The sequence below is a fragment of the Mauremys mutica genome, chromosome 8, assembly GCF_020497125.1.
Source record: "Mauremys mutica isolate MM-2020 ecotype Southern chromosome 8, ASM2049712v1, whole genome shotgun sequence".
NCBI classification, from domain to species: Eukaryota; Metazoa; Chordata; order Testudines; family Geoemydidae; genus Mauremys; species Mauremys mutica.
In genome coordinates, this window is record NC_059079.1 from 9,517,345 (window position 1) to 9,537,073 (window position 19,729).

General features: G+C 43.5%; 1 protein-coding gene and 1 long non-coding RNA gene across 2 annotated transcripts in view; one reads left to right on the forward strand and one right to left on the reverse strand.

The window, feature by feature from the left end:
• LOC123375844 overlaps positions 1 to 11,830 on the forward strand; it is a 37,623-nt gene extending 25,793 nt beyond the window's left edge. The window contains exon 4 of the long non-coding RNA XR_006581591.1: positions 11,635 to 11,830. This is a non-coding gene — a long non-coding RNA (uncharacterized LOC123375844). The remainder of the gene's footprint in view (positions 1 to 11,634) is intronic.
• Positions 1 to 19,729, reverse strand: part of FAF1 (Fas associated factor 1) — a 306,114-nt gene that overhangs the window by 27,840 nt on the left and 258,545 nt on the right. The window contains exons 16-18 of the mRNA XM_045027160.1: positions 11,209 to 11,289; positions 9,832 to 9,909; positions 1,766 to 1,981 (exon numbers count right to left, since the gene is read on the reverse strand). Coding sequence (XP_044883095.1) covers positions 1,766 to 1,981; positions 9,832 to 9,909; positions 11,209 to 11,289 — 375 coding nt within the window. The remainder of the gene's footprint in view (positions 1 to 1,765; positions 1,982 to 9,831; positions 9,910 to 11,208; positions 11,290 to 19,729) is intronic.

Below are 19,729 nucleotides of genomic sequence, written 5' to 3' on the forward strand. Positions count from 1 at the left end.
GAGCTAAATTCCCCACCACCGCAGAATATGGGGTGGGTGGCTGGTACGCTGCCGAGCCCCACCGCTCGGTGACTGACATAACTTGTGCTGCTATCTTTGCACCCCTTCCCAGCCTCAGATTTTGCACTGATCACAACTCAGCTGGACGCAAAGATTGGGCCTATTATCTTTTATTTTTGTAGTAACAACAACTATGCTATAAACAAAATCTAAGTTATAATGCAGCAGGCAACAAAAAAGGCACCTCTTCAAAGAAATCTAGCTTAAGAAAAGCTCTAGTGACCAGTGTCCATGGCAGGTTTAACCACAGATAAATTAGCAAACGTGAGGATCGGGGAGTTAGTACAGCCTATAATGATTGTCACTCACACCAGATCTGACGTCATTATTTGTTGTATACACTTCAAAAGAAGTTTTATGTAGGAATTAAAAATGGTTATTTACTTAATTTTATGAATTACTTAGGGGACAGATGAATAGTTTATCAGGAATAAGTGTGCTAAAGTGCCTGATAACTCATTTACAGTTTGACAGAGCCCCATCTACTCATGTCACAAATTACATCAAGCAAAATGGACATCAACAGGAAGATCAGAACCCCAATCTGAACAACAGAACTTCATGTCCAGGAGAGAAGATGAAATGCTGTTCACCAAATGAACTTTGGGAGTATTATGCTAAGCAAGAGGGGTTCTACTTTCTTTTAAAACAGGGAATAAAGTTTTTGGATCAAACTCTATTTTTGGATGTGTGTGTCCAGTTCTCAGTGAATTTGACCCTTTACATTTTTTGCTTTAGAAATTAGTTTTTTATTTCCTCTGCCACTGAAAGTCTGGATTATCTGATACAGCTTTTTACATAACATGTCCTAGGGCAGCGGTTCTCAAACTCTTTTTTTCGCGGACCACTTGAAAATTGCTGAGGGACTCAGCAGACCACTTAATGATCCTTCCAAATGTTGTTTGTACTGTTAGCTAACTATTGTAATAGTTGGATAAAAGTGCTATATAAAAAAACCTTAATAATAAACAACTTTTTTTGGTTCTACAAATAAAAGCACACAACTCATATTTCAATATCAGTAGTCTTACCTTTCTAATGCGATGGATCTCTCCCCTGCCACAGCAGCCCCCAAGCTGGGGCTAGGAAGGAGGGGAGGTCTCTCCCTCTCTCCCCCACTGCAGCAGCCCCCAAGCTGGGGCTGGGAAGGAGCGGGGGGGGGGTCTCTCCCCTGCATAGCAGCCACAGAGCTGAGGCTGGAAACGAGGCGGGTCTCTCCCTGGGAGCCACAGCCGTGGAGCTGGGGAAAGGTGCCTCTTTTTCTGGCCGCCGCAGCCCTGCACATCCCAAATTCCCCCCACCCCTTCTTCTCACTCCATTGCCCCCTCCCACCCTCACCTGACATGTGCATCTTCTCCAGGGTACAGGCACCTAATTAGTGGAGCCATGCCTGTGCAGCACCACTAATTAGGTGGGTGACCCTTCATTCTCTTGTGTGCAGCTGCCCAGGCACACACCTTAGAGGGAATTATCTGCGGACCACCTGAATGGAGCTCGCAGACCACTGGTGGTCTACGTACCACAGTTTGAGAACCTCTGTCCTAGGGCTCTCATGTTAGCTCCTGACTTGCTTTGCGTCATGGAGCCTGACCATGTTATAACATATCAAGCCAACCTTCACCTTTCATGCTGTAACATACATGCCATCTTGAGACATACAACTAGGAATAAGGAGAATTTATTCACAGAAGGTATGTTTACTTACATCTCTCCTTGGAAAGGTGCCCAGCAGCTTGAACTCTTCCCAAGGATATCCCTTGGAAGCTACAAAATCAAAGACAACCTGCAGCTTACTGCTGGCCAAGAAACGCCGCTCAAAGAACTCTCCGCTGGGTGTTCGGATACGCAGTTTGCTGACTGACTCCGTGCTCTCTTTTTTTGGCTCTGGAGGCAAAGACTGCTCTAGAGATAGCCTGATGGCCTGAGGAAAGAAAAAGGACCATTTAGCTTCAGTTTAACTACTTAGACACAGGAGTTTTTCCATTTTTCATGCTAGAACTCTGAGAGGAATCACAGGGCTCCAGAACTTCAGCTGTGCTTTATGTCTCAATGACAAAACCATTATTACGCATTTCTTAATAACAGCCCACCAGACAATTAATTAAAATAAACCCTTCTTTTATAACACGTAATTAAACCTACAGTTTACTGCATGATGGAGATAGGTAATTTAATTGTTTGGCAAAAAGGCATCGACATTTTTGTTTGAGAGAATAACTGTCAAATGCTCAATTGCTTTCTTAAAGGTTACAAATTAAGGCATTAAATGTATGTATTTTTTATGATCAAACTGTACTCCTCTAGGCAAAATAACTGACCATTTGAAACTAAGGAATCTCTTCCTCCCCCTGACAGCAATTCACAATGAAAACAAACCCTACCTGTTAGATTTACTAAAAATACTTGTAACTAAAATGCTCTGATTGGGACATTTCTTCTATATATTTAAGGCATACAGGTTATTTAGCGTATATGAGGCACGAAGGTGGGAACAGCCATAGTCATAGGAGGATCAGCAGGGAAAAGGCAAGGCAAAAAAAGTGGATTTTAAGGATAGATTAAAGGAGGAAAGGAAGGATGCTATCCACAGAAAAATGGCTCCAAGCACCCGGTTGCATTTTTGCTGCAACAGCTACAAGAAATCAGCAAATATTTTAATGGCTCAGACGAGGGCAGAGTGGGAAAGTCTTTATTTAAATGAATATAAGTAATAAAAAGTAATAGCAAATTTTTTTTAAAGTACATCAGAAGCAGGAAGCCTGCTAAACACCCAGTGGGGTGACTGGACAATCGAGATGCCAAAGGAGCACTCAAAGACGACAAGGCCATTGCAGAGAAACTCAATGAATTCTTTGTATCAGTCTTCAGGGTTGAGGATGTGAGAGAGATTACCAAACCTGAGCAATTCTGTTTAAGTGACAAATCTGAAGAACTGTCCCAGACTGAGGTGTCAGAGGAGGTTTTGGAACAAATTGATAAACTAAACAGTAATAAGTCACCAGGACCAGATGGGATTCACCCAAGAGTTCTGAAGGAACTCAAATGTGAAATTGCTGGACTACTCACTGTAGTCTGTAACCTATCATTTAAATCAGCTTCTATATCAAGTGACTGGAGGATAGCTAATGTGCTCCCAATTTTTAAAAAGGCCTCCAGAGGTGACCCCGGCAATTACAGGTCGGTAAGCCTGACTTCAGTACTGGGCAAACTGGTTGAAACTATAGTTTGAAACTATAGGTTGAAAATTGTCAGACATTAGATGAACATAATTTGTTAGGGAATAGTCAACATAGTTTTTGTAAAAGGAAATTATGCCTCATCAATCTGCTAGAATTCTTTGAGTGGGTCAACAAGCATGCGGACAAGGGGGATCCAGTGGGTATAGTGTATTTAGATTTTCAGAAAGTCTTTGACAAGGTCCTTCACCAAAGGCTATTAAGCAAAGTAAGCAGTTATGGGATAAGAGGGAAGGTCCTCTCATGGATTGGTAACTGGTTAAACGATAGGAAACAAAGGGTAGGAATAAATGGTCAGTTTTCAGAATGGAGGGAGGTAAATAACGGTGTCCCCCAGGGGTCTGTACTGGGTCCAGTCCTATTCCAGGAAGTGCTGCGGTCCCTGGGGGAGGGGCAGGCGGAGGGCTCTGCGTGCGCTGCCCTTGCCGAGCCTCCAGGTACCTCCCCCAAAGCTCCCATTGGCCACGGTTCCCCATTCCCAGCCAATGGGAGCTGCGGGGGGCAGTGCCTGGAGGCAAGGGCAACGCACATGGAGCCCTTTACACCCCCCCGCCCGAGGGCCACTTCTGAGAGCGGCGCAGAGCCTGCGGCGCCATGGGGGGCAATTCCACGGGCCAGATCCAAAGCTCTGAGGGGCCGGATCCGGCCTGTGGGCCGTAGTTTGCCCACCCCTGTAGCATAACATGAATCCTGTGGCCAGAATTTTCAAAAGAAGATGCCTGCTAAATTAGTTTGGCCTGATACTCTAAAATGAGCCTACACGCAGGTACCTGTTGGTAAAAATCTTAACAATAATAATTGGGGTGATATGAAAAAAGGCCCAAAGAGAAAGATTTTTCAAAGTGCCTCGTTCCCATTGATTTTCAATGGGAATTAGGCTCTCAATTGCCATTTGTGTCTTTGAAAATGTTCCCCATAGTCATTTAGTGGGGGAAATGAATTACATTAAAGGGACAGAATGAGGAAGAGGCAAGGGTACAAGATCATTTAAACAATCTGCTTCTTACATGCAGACATTGGGGAAAATTCTCTCTCAATATAAATGATTATACATAGAGCTTCACGTGGGCTTTTGCAATCCCAGGCACTTACTGTGTGAATCCAAGAGTTTTTTTAACATCCTTGTGGCTCAAATTCATTTTTATGTGTCTGCTATGAGATTATATTTTAAATAATATAATTAAATAGATTCTATTTCCTTTCTCTCCTTCCTCAACCACCTGCTTACGATCCTGTTTTGACATTTCCCCACATAGTATAATAACAGATGCTACATTATTTACTGAACTCAATCAATTATATTACAGAAAAATAAACAACAGTAGCTCATTAGAGCTCTTTTCTTTGTGCAAAGAATATCTAGCTCCCCAAAGTAACCAGTCTCCAAGGCTTCAACATAAAATGACAATATACAATGGATATTCCACACCAGTGAACCAAGTTAGAAAACAATTATGAGCTGGATAACATTAGCAACTCTTGGACCTGAATAAGCAAGCTGAATTTTGTTGATAAAAAAGGATGTTCAGTATGTGAATAGATCAATAGCCAGATTTCAAATATATGGAACTGAACATAAAGCCCCTTATGTAAGCAAACACTGTTACAGAACAACAGACTATCGGTAATCCGTACCCTTGAACATGGGGAGTGTTAGTAAACAGCATTGTTAAAATCTCTTTTGTTTGGCTAAGCAAACAGATCTTATTCTTTTCATTATTGCAGTTTGTATTAAAACAAGGAAGCCCAGGTATAGTTTTAATCATGGACTGGTTTTGCTGCTTTTATGTAAGAAAACAGTTTCCAAAAGGCCATTGTACTAGAAAAGGCAGGGTAGTAAGCACAATGCAGCGGAAGGGAATTATTGTTTCTCTGTGTGCACAATTACTTTTAAAGAGAGAAAGAAAACACACTAATTACATGAATCAGAAGATAAGCAAGGCAATTTCTCAACAGTCTGCTACAATACTAGTTTACGTGAGTTCAATTGCTAATAACTTTACAGAATGCAACCTGTTAATTATTCACAACTGAATTCTCACATTCCTACTTTTGCAATACTCCTCTAGTTTCCCTCTAATGGTCTCTTACCTTAACTCCCATTCTTGACTTTTGGTAGCAACAGGAGGTAAGAGTACAGCAAATTCTACTGTTCATTGTAGAGAAAAGGTAGAGCATCCCATGCAAAACACTTAATACTGTAGCTCTGACTAAATGAACTACAGTAACTCCTCGCTTAACGTTGTAGTTCTGTTCCTGAAAAATGTGACTTTAAGCGAAACGATGTTAAATGAATCCAATTTCCCCATAAGAATTAATGTAAATTGGGGGCGGGGGGAGGGTTAGGTTCCAGGGATTTTTTTTTCCACTAGACAAAAAGCTATATTATATATATGTATACACATAGTATAAGTTTTAAACAAACAATTTCATACTGTACACAGCAATGATGATTGTGAAGCTTGGTTGAGGTGGTGAAGTTAGAGGGTGGAAGAGGGTGGGATATTTCCCAGGGAATGCCTTACTGCTAAATGATGAACTAGCATTCGGCTGAGCCCTCAAGGTTTAACACATTGTTAATGGAGCCTCACACTCTACAGGGTAGCACGAATGGAGGGAGGGGAGACAGCATGGCAGACAGAGACAGACACACACCCTGTATGAGAGAGAGAGAGATGCATTGTCCCTTTAAGTACACTGAGCACTCTAAGTACATTGCCTTTTTAAGTATATCAGGAAGTTGAGACAGCAGCTGCAGCCAGCAAGCTCCCTCCATCCTGAGCCCTGTCATGTCTCCCCCTGCTCTGTGGAGATGGGGTAAGCAGGGGGGGGGGGTCGGGCAGGAGCAGGAGGGAGGGGGACACCCTGACATTAACCCCCCCTCCTGCACAGCAAGCAGGAGGCTCCTGGGAGCAGCTCCAAGGCAGAGGGCAGGAGCAGCATATGGCAGTGGGGGGAGGGACAACTGAACTGCTGGCAATTGACAGCCTGCTGGGCAGCTGCAGCACAGGGAACTTAGGGGAGCGGGGAGCTGATAGGGGGGCTGCTGGTCCACCCTGGTTACAAGCCCCCATCAGCTAGCTCCAATGGGCTGCTCTTCCTGCAAGCAGTGGACAAAGCAGGCAGCTGCCAAACAACGTTATAAGGGAGCATTGGGCAACTTTAAACGAGCATGTTCTCTAATTGATCAGCAATGTAACAATGTTAACCGGGATGACTAAGTGAGGAGTTACTGTATTCACAATATAACGTGGTTTAAAAGTTCCCAGAAGCACTTAAATATTTCAGGTTCTTAGATGCATACATCTTTCTGACCAAAATAAATGCAAGCTGAATTGTTGACACAATTTGCTTGTCAAGTTTATCTTAGAGAATAGAAAATTGTGTTGGTTACCAACTTTATATTTTGCAGTTGTATAAGGCAATTTTTCCATATATCAGAAAAGTACACAGTACTGAAATGTCACCAAATATACATTTAAAAACCTACTTGAGGGCAGAAAACAAAACAAAAAAAGAAAAGAAAGGAAAGGATGCAATTTAAACAGGATTTCACCAGTTCCAACTGACTTTAATCATCTGGAAAATTAAATAAAAACATAATACCAGATTTCAAATGTCTGCCAAAAGAAGAGAGTCAGATCAAGGAAATTATATCAATGAACAGAAAAAGATGGGAAAGTATCTTGGGTTATATAAATATACAGCATTAGCAAACACACCCCACAAGGATGCAGATATATCAATGCTTATTATTGCCTTATTAATAATAAGTATCAGAGGGGTAGCCATGTTAGTCTGGATCTGTAAAATGCGACAGAGTCCTGTGGCACCTTGTAGACTAACAGAAGTATTGGAGCATGAGCTTTCGTGGGTGAATACCCACTTCGTCAGACACATGCTCCATCTCACCCCTGTGAAGAATGGATAAACATATGGCGCATTTCATCAGCCACTGACACGCAGTTTTCTTTTGGGTACTACATGACAGCTGTTTTACCAACACGCACAGCGGTTGATGACATAGCTAGCTGAGCTATGATTTTGTTTATTTCACCAGAATTCCTCTAAGGACTGAGAGTCTTATGTACAATTTTGGGGACGGGGGGACGGGGGGGGGAAGAAGCGGATATGCACTACCCCTTCTTTTATCACTATGTTATACATTTGCCTGGAGATAAAGAAGAAGAAAAAATTACTGCTATGTGCATAACTTCGTACATGTTACACTATGACAGTTTTAGCATGCAGGAATTATACTGTACTGGGAGATCATACTTCGGACAAAACAGATTGGGACAGTGAAACCCCACAGAATCCCCATAAGCTTTTACTGGGGAACAGGACACTTGTGGCACAGTCTGACAAACAATTACACTGCTGAATCTGGCCATATGCAGCAGGAAAGTTGGGCATCCTCGATTAGATCCTGCAGAATCTCTGCTAGACACCGGTGCTTTCAAACTCTTCATACTGTAGTTGCATTTGGGGAACAGTAGTTTCCACAGGGTGTGGTTTATCCATCCACTCAGACTAAGGGAATGGAGCACACCTGTATGATGGCTCATATCTCCTGGAGAGAGGCCAGTTTGGGGCTGCACTCAGGTATGCATTAATGCCTCTTACAGGATTGATTTGCCCTCTTTTGTGACCCTGAATGGGTGTAACAAGGGATTAGCTATTGGTTCAGCAAGAACTAGTGCTGTACTTCATTGACTTGGATTTGTAAACAAAACTGTGGCTTTGTGGCTTAACACATATATATTTCTCATTAGCAGTGTGCTTTGAGAAACATTCTGAAGAGTTAAATTCACTCATCTTGCTTTGCTCTTTTTAACCTCCTAATTTTTCTGATGTTTAACCTCATTAGTTTCCCTTGCAGCCAATATATTTAATCACAATGGAGAGTTTGCATCATTATTATGACAGGGTTTTTGAATTTTCATTGTTACCTTGGTTTTGAGGGGACAGACTTTGACATTTAAGGTCTCAGTCAGAGACTAAAGGTTTCTTTTCTTTAAAAGAAGTTTCAGGATAAATTTGATTGCCCATTTAAAAATTATATTATTAGTACAAAGAAAATAATTGGGATTTATGTGGGCTTTGGGTTAGTTTTATCTTAACATTAAAGAACTGCTTCATTCCCCAAATTAAATTATGCAACCCGTTCGCTCATAGTGCTGACCAGCCTCCAAGATATTTGAACACAAAATTAAAGAAATCAATCCATAAAATGAAAAGCAACGGAGATCCTCTGTTTTAAAAACCGGTATCTGCAAAGACAATGTTTGGGGCTTCAGACACAGGACTCCTAATTTAAGTAACTCAAAATGTTAATGCTAATCTCATGTTTTATAGTTTAAAAAGTATGTTCTTCTCCATATAAAATAATAAAATATAGGTGTATAAAATATTTATTATCTGAACCGATGTTAACTGATCACTAGGGCTGAGAGACTGTCACTGTGATTTTTCCTAAAACTCACAGATTAATCATTGTCTTCCTTGCAGCTACTCATAGTTGGCCCTGGGAAACCAACTGCCAAAGATCCCTCTAAATTGGGGGGGGGGGTACTCCAGCCCGATATGTGGCTATAGAATGAGTCATTTGGTTTGCAGTGGATAGAGCCAAAACTATCATAAGATTTCTCCCAGCTACATGCAGCAAAACTGATCTTGCCAGTCAACCAATGGATTGTCTTGGTCTAGCTCAATAGCACGGCCCAGTTCCTAACGCAAGGATTGAGAGTACGGCTCTCTTGCATTCTAATCCCAGCTGTAATGCTGACACCCTCTTGGCTTAAACTGCAGCAAGGGAGGTTTAAATTGAAGATTAGGAAAAACTTCCTGGGAGGGTAGTTAGGCACTGGGACAAATTGCCTAGGGAGATTGTGGAATCTCCATCGCTGGAGCTTTTTAAGAACAGGTTGGACAAACACCTGTCAGGGATAGTCTAGTTATTGCTTAGTCCTGCCTTGAGCACAGGGGACTGGACTAGAGGACTTATTGAGGCCCTTCCAGTCCTACGATTCTATGATTCTATAATCAAGTCACTTAACTTCTCAGACTCAGTTAATACCCCTCCTGTGTAAAATGAGACACTAATATTAATCTCCCTTCCACTCGGGGTGTGATGATTATTTAGTACAGTGATCAAAATGCTAAGAGACCTGAATGCATACAAACCCTCACTTTATCAAAGATGAGGCGTGAGACCTCACGAGGCCCTTGTGAAGTAGGGAAGTAGGTTATCTATGTAACAAACAAGGAAACTGAGGCAGAGCGCGCTTCAGACTTGCCCAAGGATAGTGGAACAGCAGCAGATAATATGATACAGAATAGTTAGTGGAAAAGCCATAAAACCATGTTGTACTCAGTAGAGTAAAACCATCTATAAATGTTATCCATGTTAGATTAAAGTGTGTCATAGGTATTGAATGCCCACACAAAAATCTTAGTCAGCTCTGAGTGATGGTTGCCAGGTATCCCACCAACACAAACTCTAGAAATTGCCCCAAAAGGGAAAGTGTCCCACCTCACGTTCTTCCTCCTGTTCTTTTCGAATCTGCTCCAAACGGAACTGCTCTGCTTGTTCTCTCTCTTGTGCTTCCCTCTATTCAAGAGGGAGAAACAATAATTACATTTACATTCAATTGACAGCGAAGCGGGACAGCCCATAGCCCTGTGCAACAAATTGCATTACCCACATAAAGGAAAGGAAACTCCACAAATGTTTCTTTTTCTGCTGGGGTAGGAGTGGCTTGTGCAGACCTGCCAGAAACAAGGGGCAGACTTCAGCTGTCACACTGGGTTCCACAAACAGTAGGGGAAACGTTGCGCATTAATACAGCCTCAGACTGGGAGGAGCTTCTGAAAGACTGGGGCTGAAGGGGGGCATGCCACAAAGGTGGTATCCTCCCCCCCTGCTCTTTGGGGGGGGTGCATGTTCCCCTCTGAAAGCAGATGGGGAGAAGAACACAAGCCCCTTAATTCTGGACCAAGAATAGGAACATAAAGGAACAATAGAATAATACAAAATTTGCAAATAACTACACAAGTTTTCATTCAAAATCGATATCTTTGTATATAGATCCAGTAGTCAGAGATGGAAAAGGCCTCTTAGATCAAGTCACCTCCTTGCAAGGACAGGACAGAGGCTCCTTAACAGAGAGCATATCACATATTAAATTAATCCCGCAGTGGATCCTAGTCATAAGGCCAAAGGGAGCATTGTTACACAGGTCAAGCTTTTTGGCCAGTATGTGCATGTGCCATATTTAAATGATATGATAAAGCCATGGGAACCTCCCAGTTCTCAATAATGAAAATAGTCATCTGAACACGGTGTACGTCCTCATCAGTGCACTATATAAAACGTGTGCTTAATGAGCAACACATATTCTGAGAATTTCCAAACTTCAGGTACATAAACGACTGTGCTGAGCAGAAGCAACTACCCATGAAGAATTCCTAGTCACACAAGGTGAAACTCACTCTGAGAGCTCATGCTCCGTGACTGGGGAGTGCAGAACAGATGGCAAGGTGACTCCCCCCCGGGAACCCAGAGCAGGCCTGCCTCACAGCCCCATGGCCACTATTCCAGTCTCTTGGTTGGAATTGTTACCACAGACCCTACATGTCAGTTGTGTGGGCTACTGGGGCCACTGGATCTGCGTAAATATAAATCTGTGGCCTCTCTCTTGGCTTGCCCGCAATGTGGCTTTGTATGCTGGCCTGTGTGGCTGGTAAGGAGTTTTCTTTGGTGTGTAGGGAAGCAGAGCCCTACATCGGGCTGAAGTGGTGTGGTTCTCCACAGCTGGATGAACTTCATCCATTGTGAGGACATGCATGTCCTGGTATTCATGAAATTATTTCCCAACTCAGCAGGGGATATTCTTCACTATGCACACACCTTTGCTCTATCAGCTTCTAGTGAAATGCGGTAAGCTTCGTCCTGTTCTCTCTTCACATTCTCTCTGGCCTCACGCTCATCCTAAAATAAAATTAAAAAAACAACAAATTATTACTAGACCAATATTGTGTTTCTTCTATACTCACTAGCACTCTTCAGACCAAATGTTTTAATAGTAATTTGGTTGCATTACTTCTGCTTCTGCTTGCAACAGAGGCCCACAAAAGTGTTTCAATGTAAACTTTAGGTTTTTATATATAATTTTGTGTGCGTGTGTGTATGAGTGTGCGTGTGTGAGAGAGAGAGCAAATATGATCTGCCTGATGCAGTGTTTAAATTGGTCCATTATAAATGTATAATTATCTCTGATTAGATAAAATGTAGGTTTGGAAAAGATGTCCTCAGGAAATGAATTTTATATTTCAGACGCTGGATTTGTTGTTCACTGTCCAATGAAGTTGGCATCAGGCACTGGCTAGTCCCACCATTTTAACCTACAAGAGAAGAGCCTGTTCCCAACCCTTTCATCAGGTAAAAATCCCTTTGCCTTCAACAGGTTCCACCTCAGGTTCGTTATTATTAAATATTAATGTTATGGTATCGCCAAAGGCCCCAACCCCCGTTGTTCTGTACAAACACAGAAAAGAGCCAATTCCTGCCCTGAAGGGCTTTCAATCCAAAGCCACAAACAGACAGTAGGGTGAAGAACTTTGGAAATGAACCTGCGGAAGAACTGGCCCAGCTTGGTTAGTTACATGGATTGTAATTTCTTCAGTTGGAAGTAGAGATGTGGAGGAAAGGAGTAGGAAAAGGAGCCCACCCCTCTCCTTTCTTTCTCCATCACTGTGCACACCACCATCATTCTCTCAGAGACTCAGGCCTGCAACCCTGGGTATCATCTTTGATTCGACTCTCTCACTGGACACACATATTCAGGCCATTGCTATATCTTACTGCTTTTTCTTACAAAACATCTTTTAAAATCTGGCCTTGGCTCTTTGTCCACACAGCCAAAACGCTCTTCCACAACCTCATCATTTCAAGTCTTGGCTACTGCAACCTTCATGGTATTTTCCAAGGTGATACAGAAAAGGGAGAGAGAGGAGAACTTGGGGGGAAAAGGTCAAGAGCACAGTTCTGGTCATGCTGAGCTGTCGGTAATGACTGGACATTTACAAAGATGTCAGAAAGACAGGCCAACATACTAGACTGGATGAAAGAAAATAGCTCATCAGAGGAGAGGTAGATTGGTGAGTCATCAGCATAAAGATGGTAGTTAAAACCATGCTTGTGGATAAGAGCACCTAGAGAGGGTATAAATAAAGAAGTGGAGAGGGCACAAAGGACAAACTCTGGAGGGCAACCCATAGAAAGGGGAAGAGGGGAGGAGAATGACCCACCTAATGAGACAGCAAAAGAATGATCAGAGAGAGAGAACCACCATGAGAGGACAGAGTTATAAAAGCCAATTAAGTACAAAATTTCAAGAAGTCGGGAGTGGTCAATGGTGTCAAAAGTCACCAAGAGGTCAAGTAGGATAAGGATGGAGTCTAGGCCTACAGATGTGACCAGGAACAGATCATTCCAGTGATTTCCCAGGTGGATAGATGATGGACACCAGATTGGAAATAGTCAAGAACAGAATTGGAAGAAAACACCAGAGAGTAGTTGTAGACGTCATGCTCAATGATTCTGGAGGTGAATGGGAGAAGAGAAATTGGGCAATAGCTTGAGGGGCTCAGAACTCTTCCTCTTTCAGTCCATGGCCCACCACCACCATACTCAGGAGCCCCCACATTCCCGTAACCCAGAAATCATCCCTACTTGTTACTGGGACTGGAAAAGCAGAAACAGACGCAGCAGGAAACGTATCTCTGTGTTCCCTGCATTGTGCCTCCGTTGCTGCCTGAAGCCTAAGCACTACAGAGACTCCAAGAGCTGGAGGCTGCAGGGAGCTTGTTCATATACCTCTGTACTCTGCTTCTTTGGGGCCAGCTCAACCAAAGCCAGCATTTTCTGCTATGTCCTCTTCTCTCTACACTTTACAGATGCTGGAGCAGCTCCAGCCCCATCAGAAGCTCCCCAGTGGCAGCAGGTAATAGTGCACTCTGCAGTACAACCATATTTTGCAACTATGACATTATTGGTGGAGCTTAGCCCTATTAAGACCTAATGACCAGTCACCCTACCTAACAAAACCGATATTTCTGAGCCCTGGTCTACACTCTGGTGAGTGTACCTTTGTAAATATAATGCATGGTTTAAAAGCAAGCGTGTTTAATGGTTAATTTGCCCTGAAAACCTGGGATGCATTCACGGCCAGTACAACCCCTCCTTTTAAATGGCCAACCGAATGGGTGCTTGGTATGGGAAAGGAGGGCGCTGCTGTTTGAAACCATTCCCACATGTTATGAAGGTTGAAGAACCCAAAAGACTGTCGCTTACCCTGGCTGCCTGCAAGCCGAATTCTGTTGCCCTGTCCTGCATGTGTGATCTCTCACACCAAACCGGCAGGCCCTCAATATAAGAGGCAAAATGTGACCTTGTACCGAACATTACATGTGCTATGTAATGTTAACAGCTTGGTTCACTGTGGAAGAGTTTATCCATTGTTCTCTAAAATGTGTCTTTTTAAAAACTACTCTCCCTTTTGTTCCTCCCACAGCTGCAAATGTTTCAACGCTACCCCTATAATCTCTGTCCCAGATGCTAGCGCAGATAAGGCACACAAAAAAACCCGCACTCGCAAGAAAATGTTCTCTGAGCTCATGCAGTCCTCCCGCACTGAAAGAGCTCAGCAGAATGCGTGGAGGCAAACAATGTCAGAGTCCAGGAAAGCAGAAAATGAACGCAAGGACAGGAGGGACGAACGAGATGAGAGGTGGCGGGAGCAAGAAGAGAGATGGTGGAAGTGTGATGAGTGGAGGCAGGATGCAATGCTGAGGCTACTGGGGGATCAAACTGATATGCTCCGGCATCTGGTGGAGCTGCAGGAAAGGCAGCAGGAGCACAGACCGCCGCTGCTGCCCCTATATAACCCCCGCCCTCCTCCCCAAGTTCCATAGCCTCCTCACCCAGACGCCCAAGAACGGAGGGGACCTCCGGGCACCCAACCACTCCACCCCAGAGGACTGCCCAAGCAAAAGAAGCATGGCATTCAATAAGTTTTGAAGTGCAGTGTGGCCTTGTCCTTCCCTGCTCCCCTCATCCACCACCCTGCCCGGTGCTTCCCTCCTCCCACATCCCACCCAGGCTACCTTGGCAGTTATCCCCCTATTTGTGTGATGAATTAATAAAGAATGCATGATTTTTAAACAATAATGACTTTATTGCCTCTGCAAGCGGTGATCGAAGGGGGGAGGGCAGTTGGCATACAGGGAAGTAGAGTGAAACAAGGGGGCGGGTTTTCATCAAGGAGAAACAAACAGAACTGTCACACCATAGCCTGGCCAGTCATGAAACTGGTTTTTAAAGCTTCTCTGATGCGTAGCACACCCTGCTGTGCTCTTCTAATTGCCTTGGTGTCTGGCTGCACATAAACAGCGGCCAGATGATTTGCCTCAACCTCCCACCCCGCCATAAACGTCTCCCCCTTACTCTCACAGATATTGTGGAGCGCACAGCAAGCAGCAATAATAATGGGAATATTGGTTTCGCTGAGGTCTAACCTAGTCAGTAAACTGCACCAGCGAGCTTTTAAACGTCCAAATGCACATTCTACCACCATTCTGCACTTGCTCAGCCTATAGTTGAACAGCTCCTGACTACTATCCAGGGTGCCTGTGTATGGCTTCATGAGCCATGGCATTAAGGGGTAGGCTGGGTCCCCAAGGATAACTATGGGCATCTTGTATCAGAGGGGTAGCCATGTTAGTCTGGATCTGTAAAAGCAGCAAAGAATCCTGTGGCACCTTATAGGAAAGATACATGACGCTCACATCTTCAGGAACTCTGGTCTGTTTGAACAGCTGCAGGAAAGGACTTAGTTCCCAGACCAGAAAATAACTGTTGGGGACGTTGAGATGCCCATAAAAGCAGCAAAGAATCCTGTGGCACCTTATAGACTAACAGACGTTTTGCAGCATGAGCTTTCGTGGGTGAATACCCACTTCGTCGGATGCATCCAGGGATAGTAGTCAGGAGCTACTGCACCCTGGATGCATCCGACGAAGTGGGTATTCACCCACGAAAGCTCATGCTGCAAAACGTCTGTTAGTCTATAAGGTGCCACAGGATTCTTTGCTGCTTTTATGGGCATCTCAACATCCCCAACAGTTATTTTCTGGTCTGGGAACTAAGTCCCTTCCTGCAGCTGTTCAAACAGACCAGAGTTCCTGAAGATGTGAGCGTCATGTACCTTTCCTGGCCATCCCATGTTGATGTCGGTGAAACGTCCCTAGTGATCCACCAGTGCTTGCAGCACCACTGAAAAGTACCCCTTGCGGTTTATGTACTGGCTGCCAAGGTGGTTCGGTCCCAAGATAGGGATGTGCGTTCCGTCTATTGCCCCACCACGGTTAGGGAATCCCATTGCAGCAAAGCCATCCACTATGACCTGCACATTTCTCAGAGTCACTACCCTTGATAGCAGCAGCTCAGTGATTGCGTTGGCTACTTGGATCACAGCAGCCCCCACAGTAGATTTACCCCTCCAAATTGATTCCCGACTGACCGGTAGCTGTCTGGCATTGCAAGAGGGCTATCGTCACTTGCTTCTCAACTGTGAGGGCTGCTCTCATCTTGGTATTCTTGCACTTCAGGGCAGGGGAAAGCAAGTCATGAAGTTCCATGGAAGTGCCCTTACGCATGCAAAAGTTTTGCAGCCACTGGGAATCATTCCAGACCTGCAACACTATGCGATCCCACCAGTCTGTGCTTGTTTCTCGGGCCCAGAATCGGCATTCCATGGCATGAACCTGCCCCATTACCACCATGATGTCCAAATTGCCAGGGCCTGTGCTTTGAGAGAAGTCTGTGTCCATGTCCTCATCACTATCGTCATTGCGCTGTTGTCACCTCCTCGCCTGCTTTTGCAGGTTCTGGTTCTGCACATACTGCAGGATAATGCGTGAGGTGTTTACAATGCTTACAACAGCAGCGGTGAGCTGAGCGGGCTCCATGCTTGCCGTGGTATGGTGTCTGCAGGAGAGCAGGCGAGCAGAGTTGCAGTGGAAGACGATGGATGCCACGAGAATAGATATTTATACCGAACGATGAGATGCGGGGTGCATTCATGGCACCAGGAGAGCAGAGTTGCAGCAGAAGTGGTCGATGACGATGGTTTGCAGACCTACTGCACCATCTGCTGCCAGCAACACCCAGGACACAACAGCAGTGGTGATGGTGAGCTGAGCTAAACAGGCTCCATACTTGCCGTGGTATGGCGTCTGCACGGAAAAAAGGCACAAAACGATTGTCTGCCGTTGCTTTCACTGAGGGAGGGGCGACTGACGCCATGTACCCAAAACCACCCGCGACAATGTTTTTGCCCCATCAGGCATTGGGAGCTTAACCCAGAATTCGAATGGGTGGCGGAGACTGTGGGAACTGTGGGATAGCTACCCACAGTGCACCACTCCTAGCCATGGTACTGAGGACGCACTCCATCGACCTACTGCACTTAATGGGGACATACACGATTGACTGCATAAAATCGCTTTCTAAAGATCGACTTCTATAAATTCGACCTAATTTTCTAGCGTAGACATACCCTGCAAGAGCATTTAAGCAGAAATAATTTGTTCCCTATATTTAATAAAAGTGAAAACTCAATGCCTAATAATTTATGTATCATATATTTTAAAAGTATATTCTATTAATGTTCCCATTTATCTACTAGTTTTCCTGTACATAAGGAAACAATTTTGCAAACTGATCATTTTTTCCCTAGGCCTTTCCCTTTCTCAAGAACATTTGGCAACTATTCAGTTTAAAATGCGATTATTGGAGAGGTCTGAATTATAACTGTAATTATTATGTCATGCAAACATGCCAAGAAGTACCTCAAACAAAACTCTAATGTATCGGCAGTTAAAAGAGCTCTACATTAGCATACACCAGCAAGAAGCAGACACAATTACAAAAAAAGGTAACCAACTCCCAGTTTGAGTGTAACAAAATCATTTTACAGTGAACTATTTTTGTTTATAAATATGGGACCAAGGCCTTTTCTAGAGTCTTCCATTTTTTACATTTGATTAACAGAAGATGCTTGAAACCATCAGTTTGCTGAGAAGGATTGAATTGTAAGTTACAACAGTAATATTTGCAGCGATGAACAAGGATTCTAGCCATTGTGAATAACCTGTTCCCCTCCTACCCTTCCTGACTTTTGCTCCTTAGAAGCCCTAGTATGCTGTGCTTCTGACACACAAGGACACATGAAGGTAAACCCAAATAAGAAGAAACTTGATGAGACAAATGGATATTCAGTTATTGAGGGGTCCCTCAACGAATTAAACAGGTGGTGTACTTTACACAAAAGGGAAGAAGGCCTCTTGAACATTACAGAAGCTATTCCCTACTCTTCTTGAAGAGTGGGTCATAATGGAAAGCAGAACACTCTTCTTTTGCCATATTGAGGACTCCCTTATGTATATCACAAATTCACCTTAAGATTGTGAGAAACAGAATGATCACAAACTAGCTTATTGAGAGAAGACAAGTCACACATAGTCTGGGGGAAGAGAGGGATTTTGAAAACCTTCCTAACATTTGCTTCAGAGAGAGAACCTTTTTAACTTTCAATTTTTGCAACTTGGTACATCAAACTCTAACTGAATTTCAAAGGTCACTCCAAAGTCCAGTGGTACCTTAGGGAAAACTGAAAGGTCAGGTGCAAACTACTGCTTCTTTCTTTTCTCAGAAGAATAAGAGGCCATAACTTAACAATGTAATTCCATTAGACTACTTAATCAAAGTCAAAAAGTTAACTAAAGGCAGGTTTCAAGTTTGTAAAAAACTATCTACCAAAACTCTCACCACAAATGCAAAATCCCAAACCAGAACTTTAGTAAGAAATACTACATTGATTCTTATTTTGCATTTTAAAACTGCCAAAGAAAAAAGAACAGGAAACAACATTCACAAACAATTATTTTGCTGAAGATGGAATCTATTTACTTACAACGAACTATGACTTATTTCACAGAATACTGAATAATTCTTTCAAAAGGAGCACAGTACCCATTGCTTTAAATTATGTCTTCTGGATGAGAGGGAAGAACTTCCAAAAAGGTTGACACTGTAGGTTCTTTTTCAAGCATTCTGATATGAGTTTCAAGAATTTTCCTAATAGCTTATTTCCTCTTATTCTTGGCAGTGAACATCCTCATAGAGGATGCGTTATGAAAAGGATGTCAGGAATGTAAAGACTTATTATGCATGACTGGCTGATCCTGATAGAAAGATGTGAAATCCCATAGCTAAACCTAAATCTAGAGGTAAACAATTACACGGCAGAGACCTAGTACTACTGTTCATACTTGGAACTTAAAGTCAAATTCCTAGGTAGACTAGATAGCACTAGCATCTAGACTTTTTAAGCTAGGAAAGAGATGTAATCAAATAAAATGTTTCTATGTATATATTTGTGCTATGCTATAGCCCACTGGTTCTTAGCCAGGTAGCCGAGGCCCCTTGAGGGGCCACAAGCAGGTTTCAGGATGTCCACCAAAATAAACTGGGCTTCAGCCCTAGGTGGGGCTTGGAGAGGGAGTGCCACTTCCACCCCCTGACTTACCTCAGCGGGCCACCCAGCCTGTCTGGGTTGGGGGTGGGCCGCAACCAAAAACTGCAGCATCACTGCAGAAAGAGATCTCCCCCTGCCATCAGAAGGGGTTGCTTCACAGCCACTGACTCCACGAGCAGGCAGCAGCTAGCCAAGGAGACACAGCACTTCTCTGCCCTGCTACATCAGCACCTCAGAGAGCAGGGCCAAATGGAAGGCAGAAACCTATGGAGGCAGGTAGCCCACCCTACATGCTGCCTCTGGTTGGAGGTCCGCAGGTTTGTGTATTTAAGTTTAGGGGTCCCTGGGTAAAAAAAAGGTTGAGAACCATGGCTATAGTTGATTTTATTACTACTTTGCAAGAACAAACAAGTCAGGAGGTATTCTGGCAAAGCTATAATACTTTTCAGGTTCGCAGTTACACCCTGGATAAAATTTCCATATTGTATATTGGGTTCTTTTAATTTAAAATGTAGTTCACTACTCTAGCCAAGTCTCTTCTCCAGAGACATCACACAAAGCAGTGAGGATGACTCGTTGTTGCCAGAAAGCAAAAACAAGAGACATGACAATGTAATGAGAGGACCAGAAGAAAACACTTGTCAAAGGCGCTACCAATGTGTAATGGTGAAAGGGCGCAGAAAGTAAAGAAAATTATTAGTTGTGTTACTGTGCCTGTAAACCAACAATCTTATAAGTTTTTTTTCATCTATCAAAGAAAGAGTACATTAGTGGATACCTGCCTTGTAAGACCCCAATTTACGCTGGAATTCAGGCACAGATGGATCATGT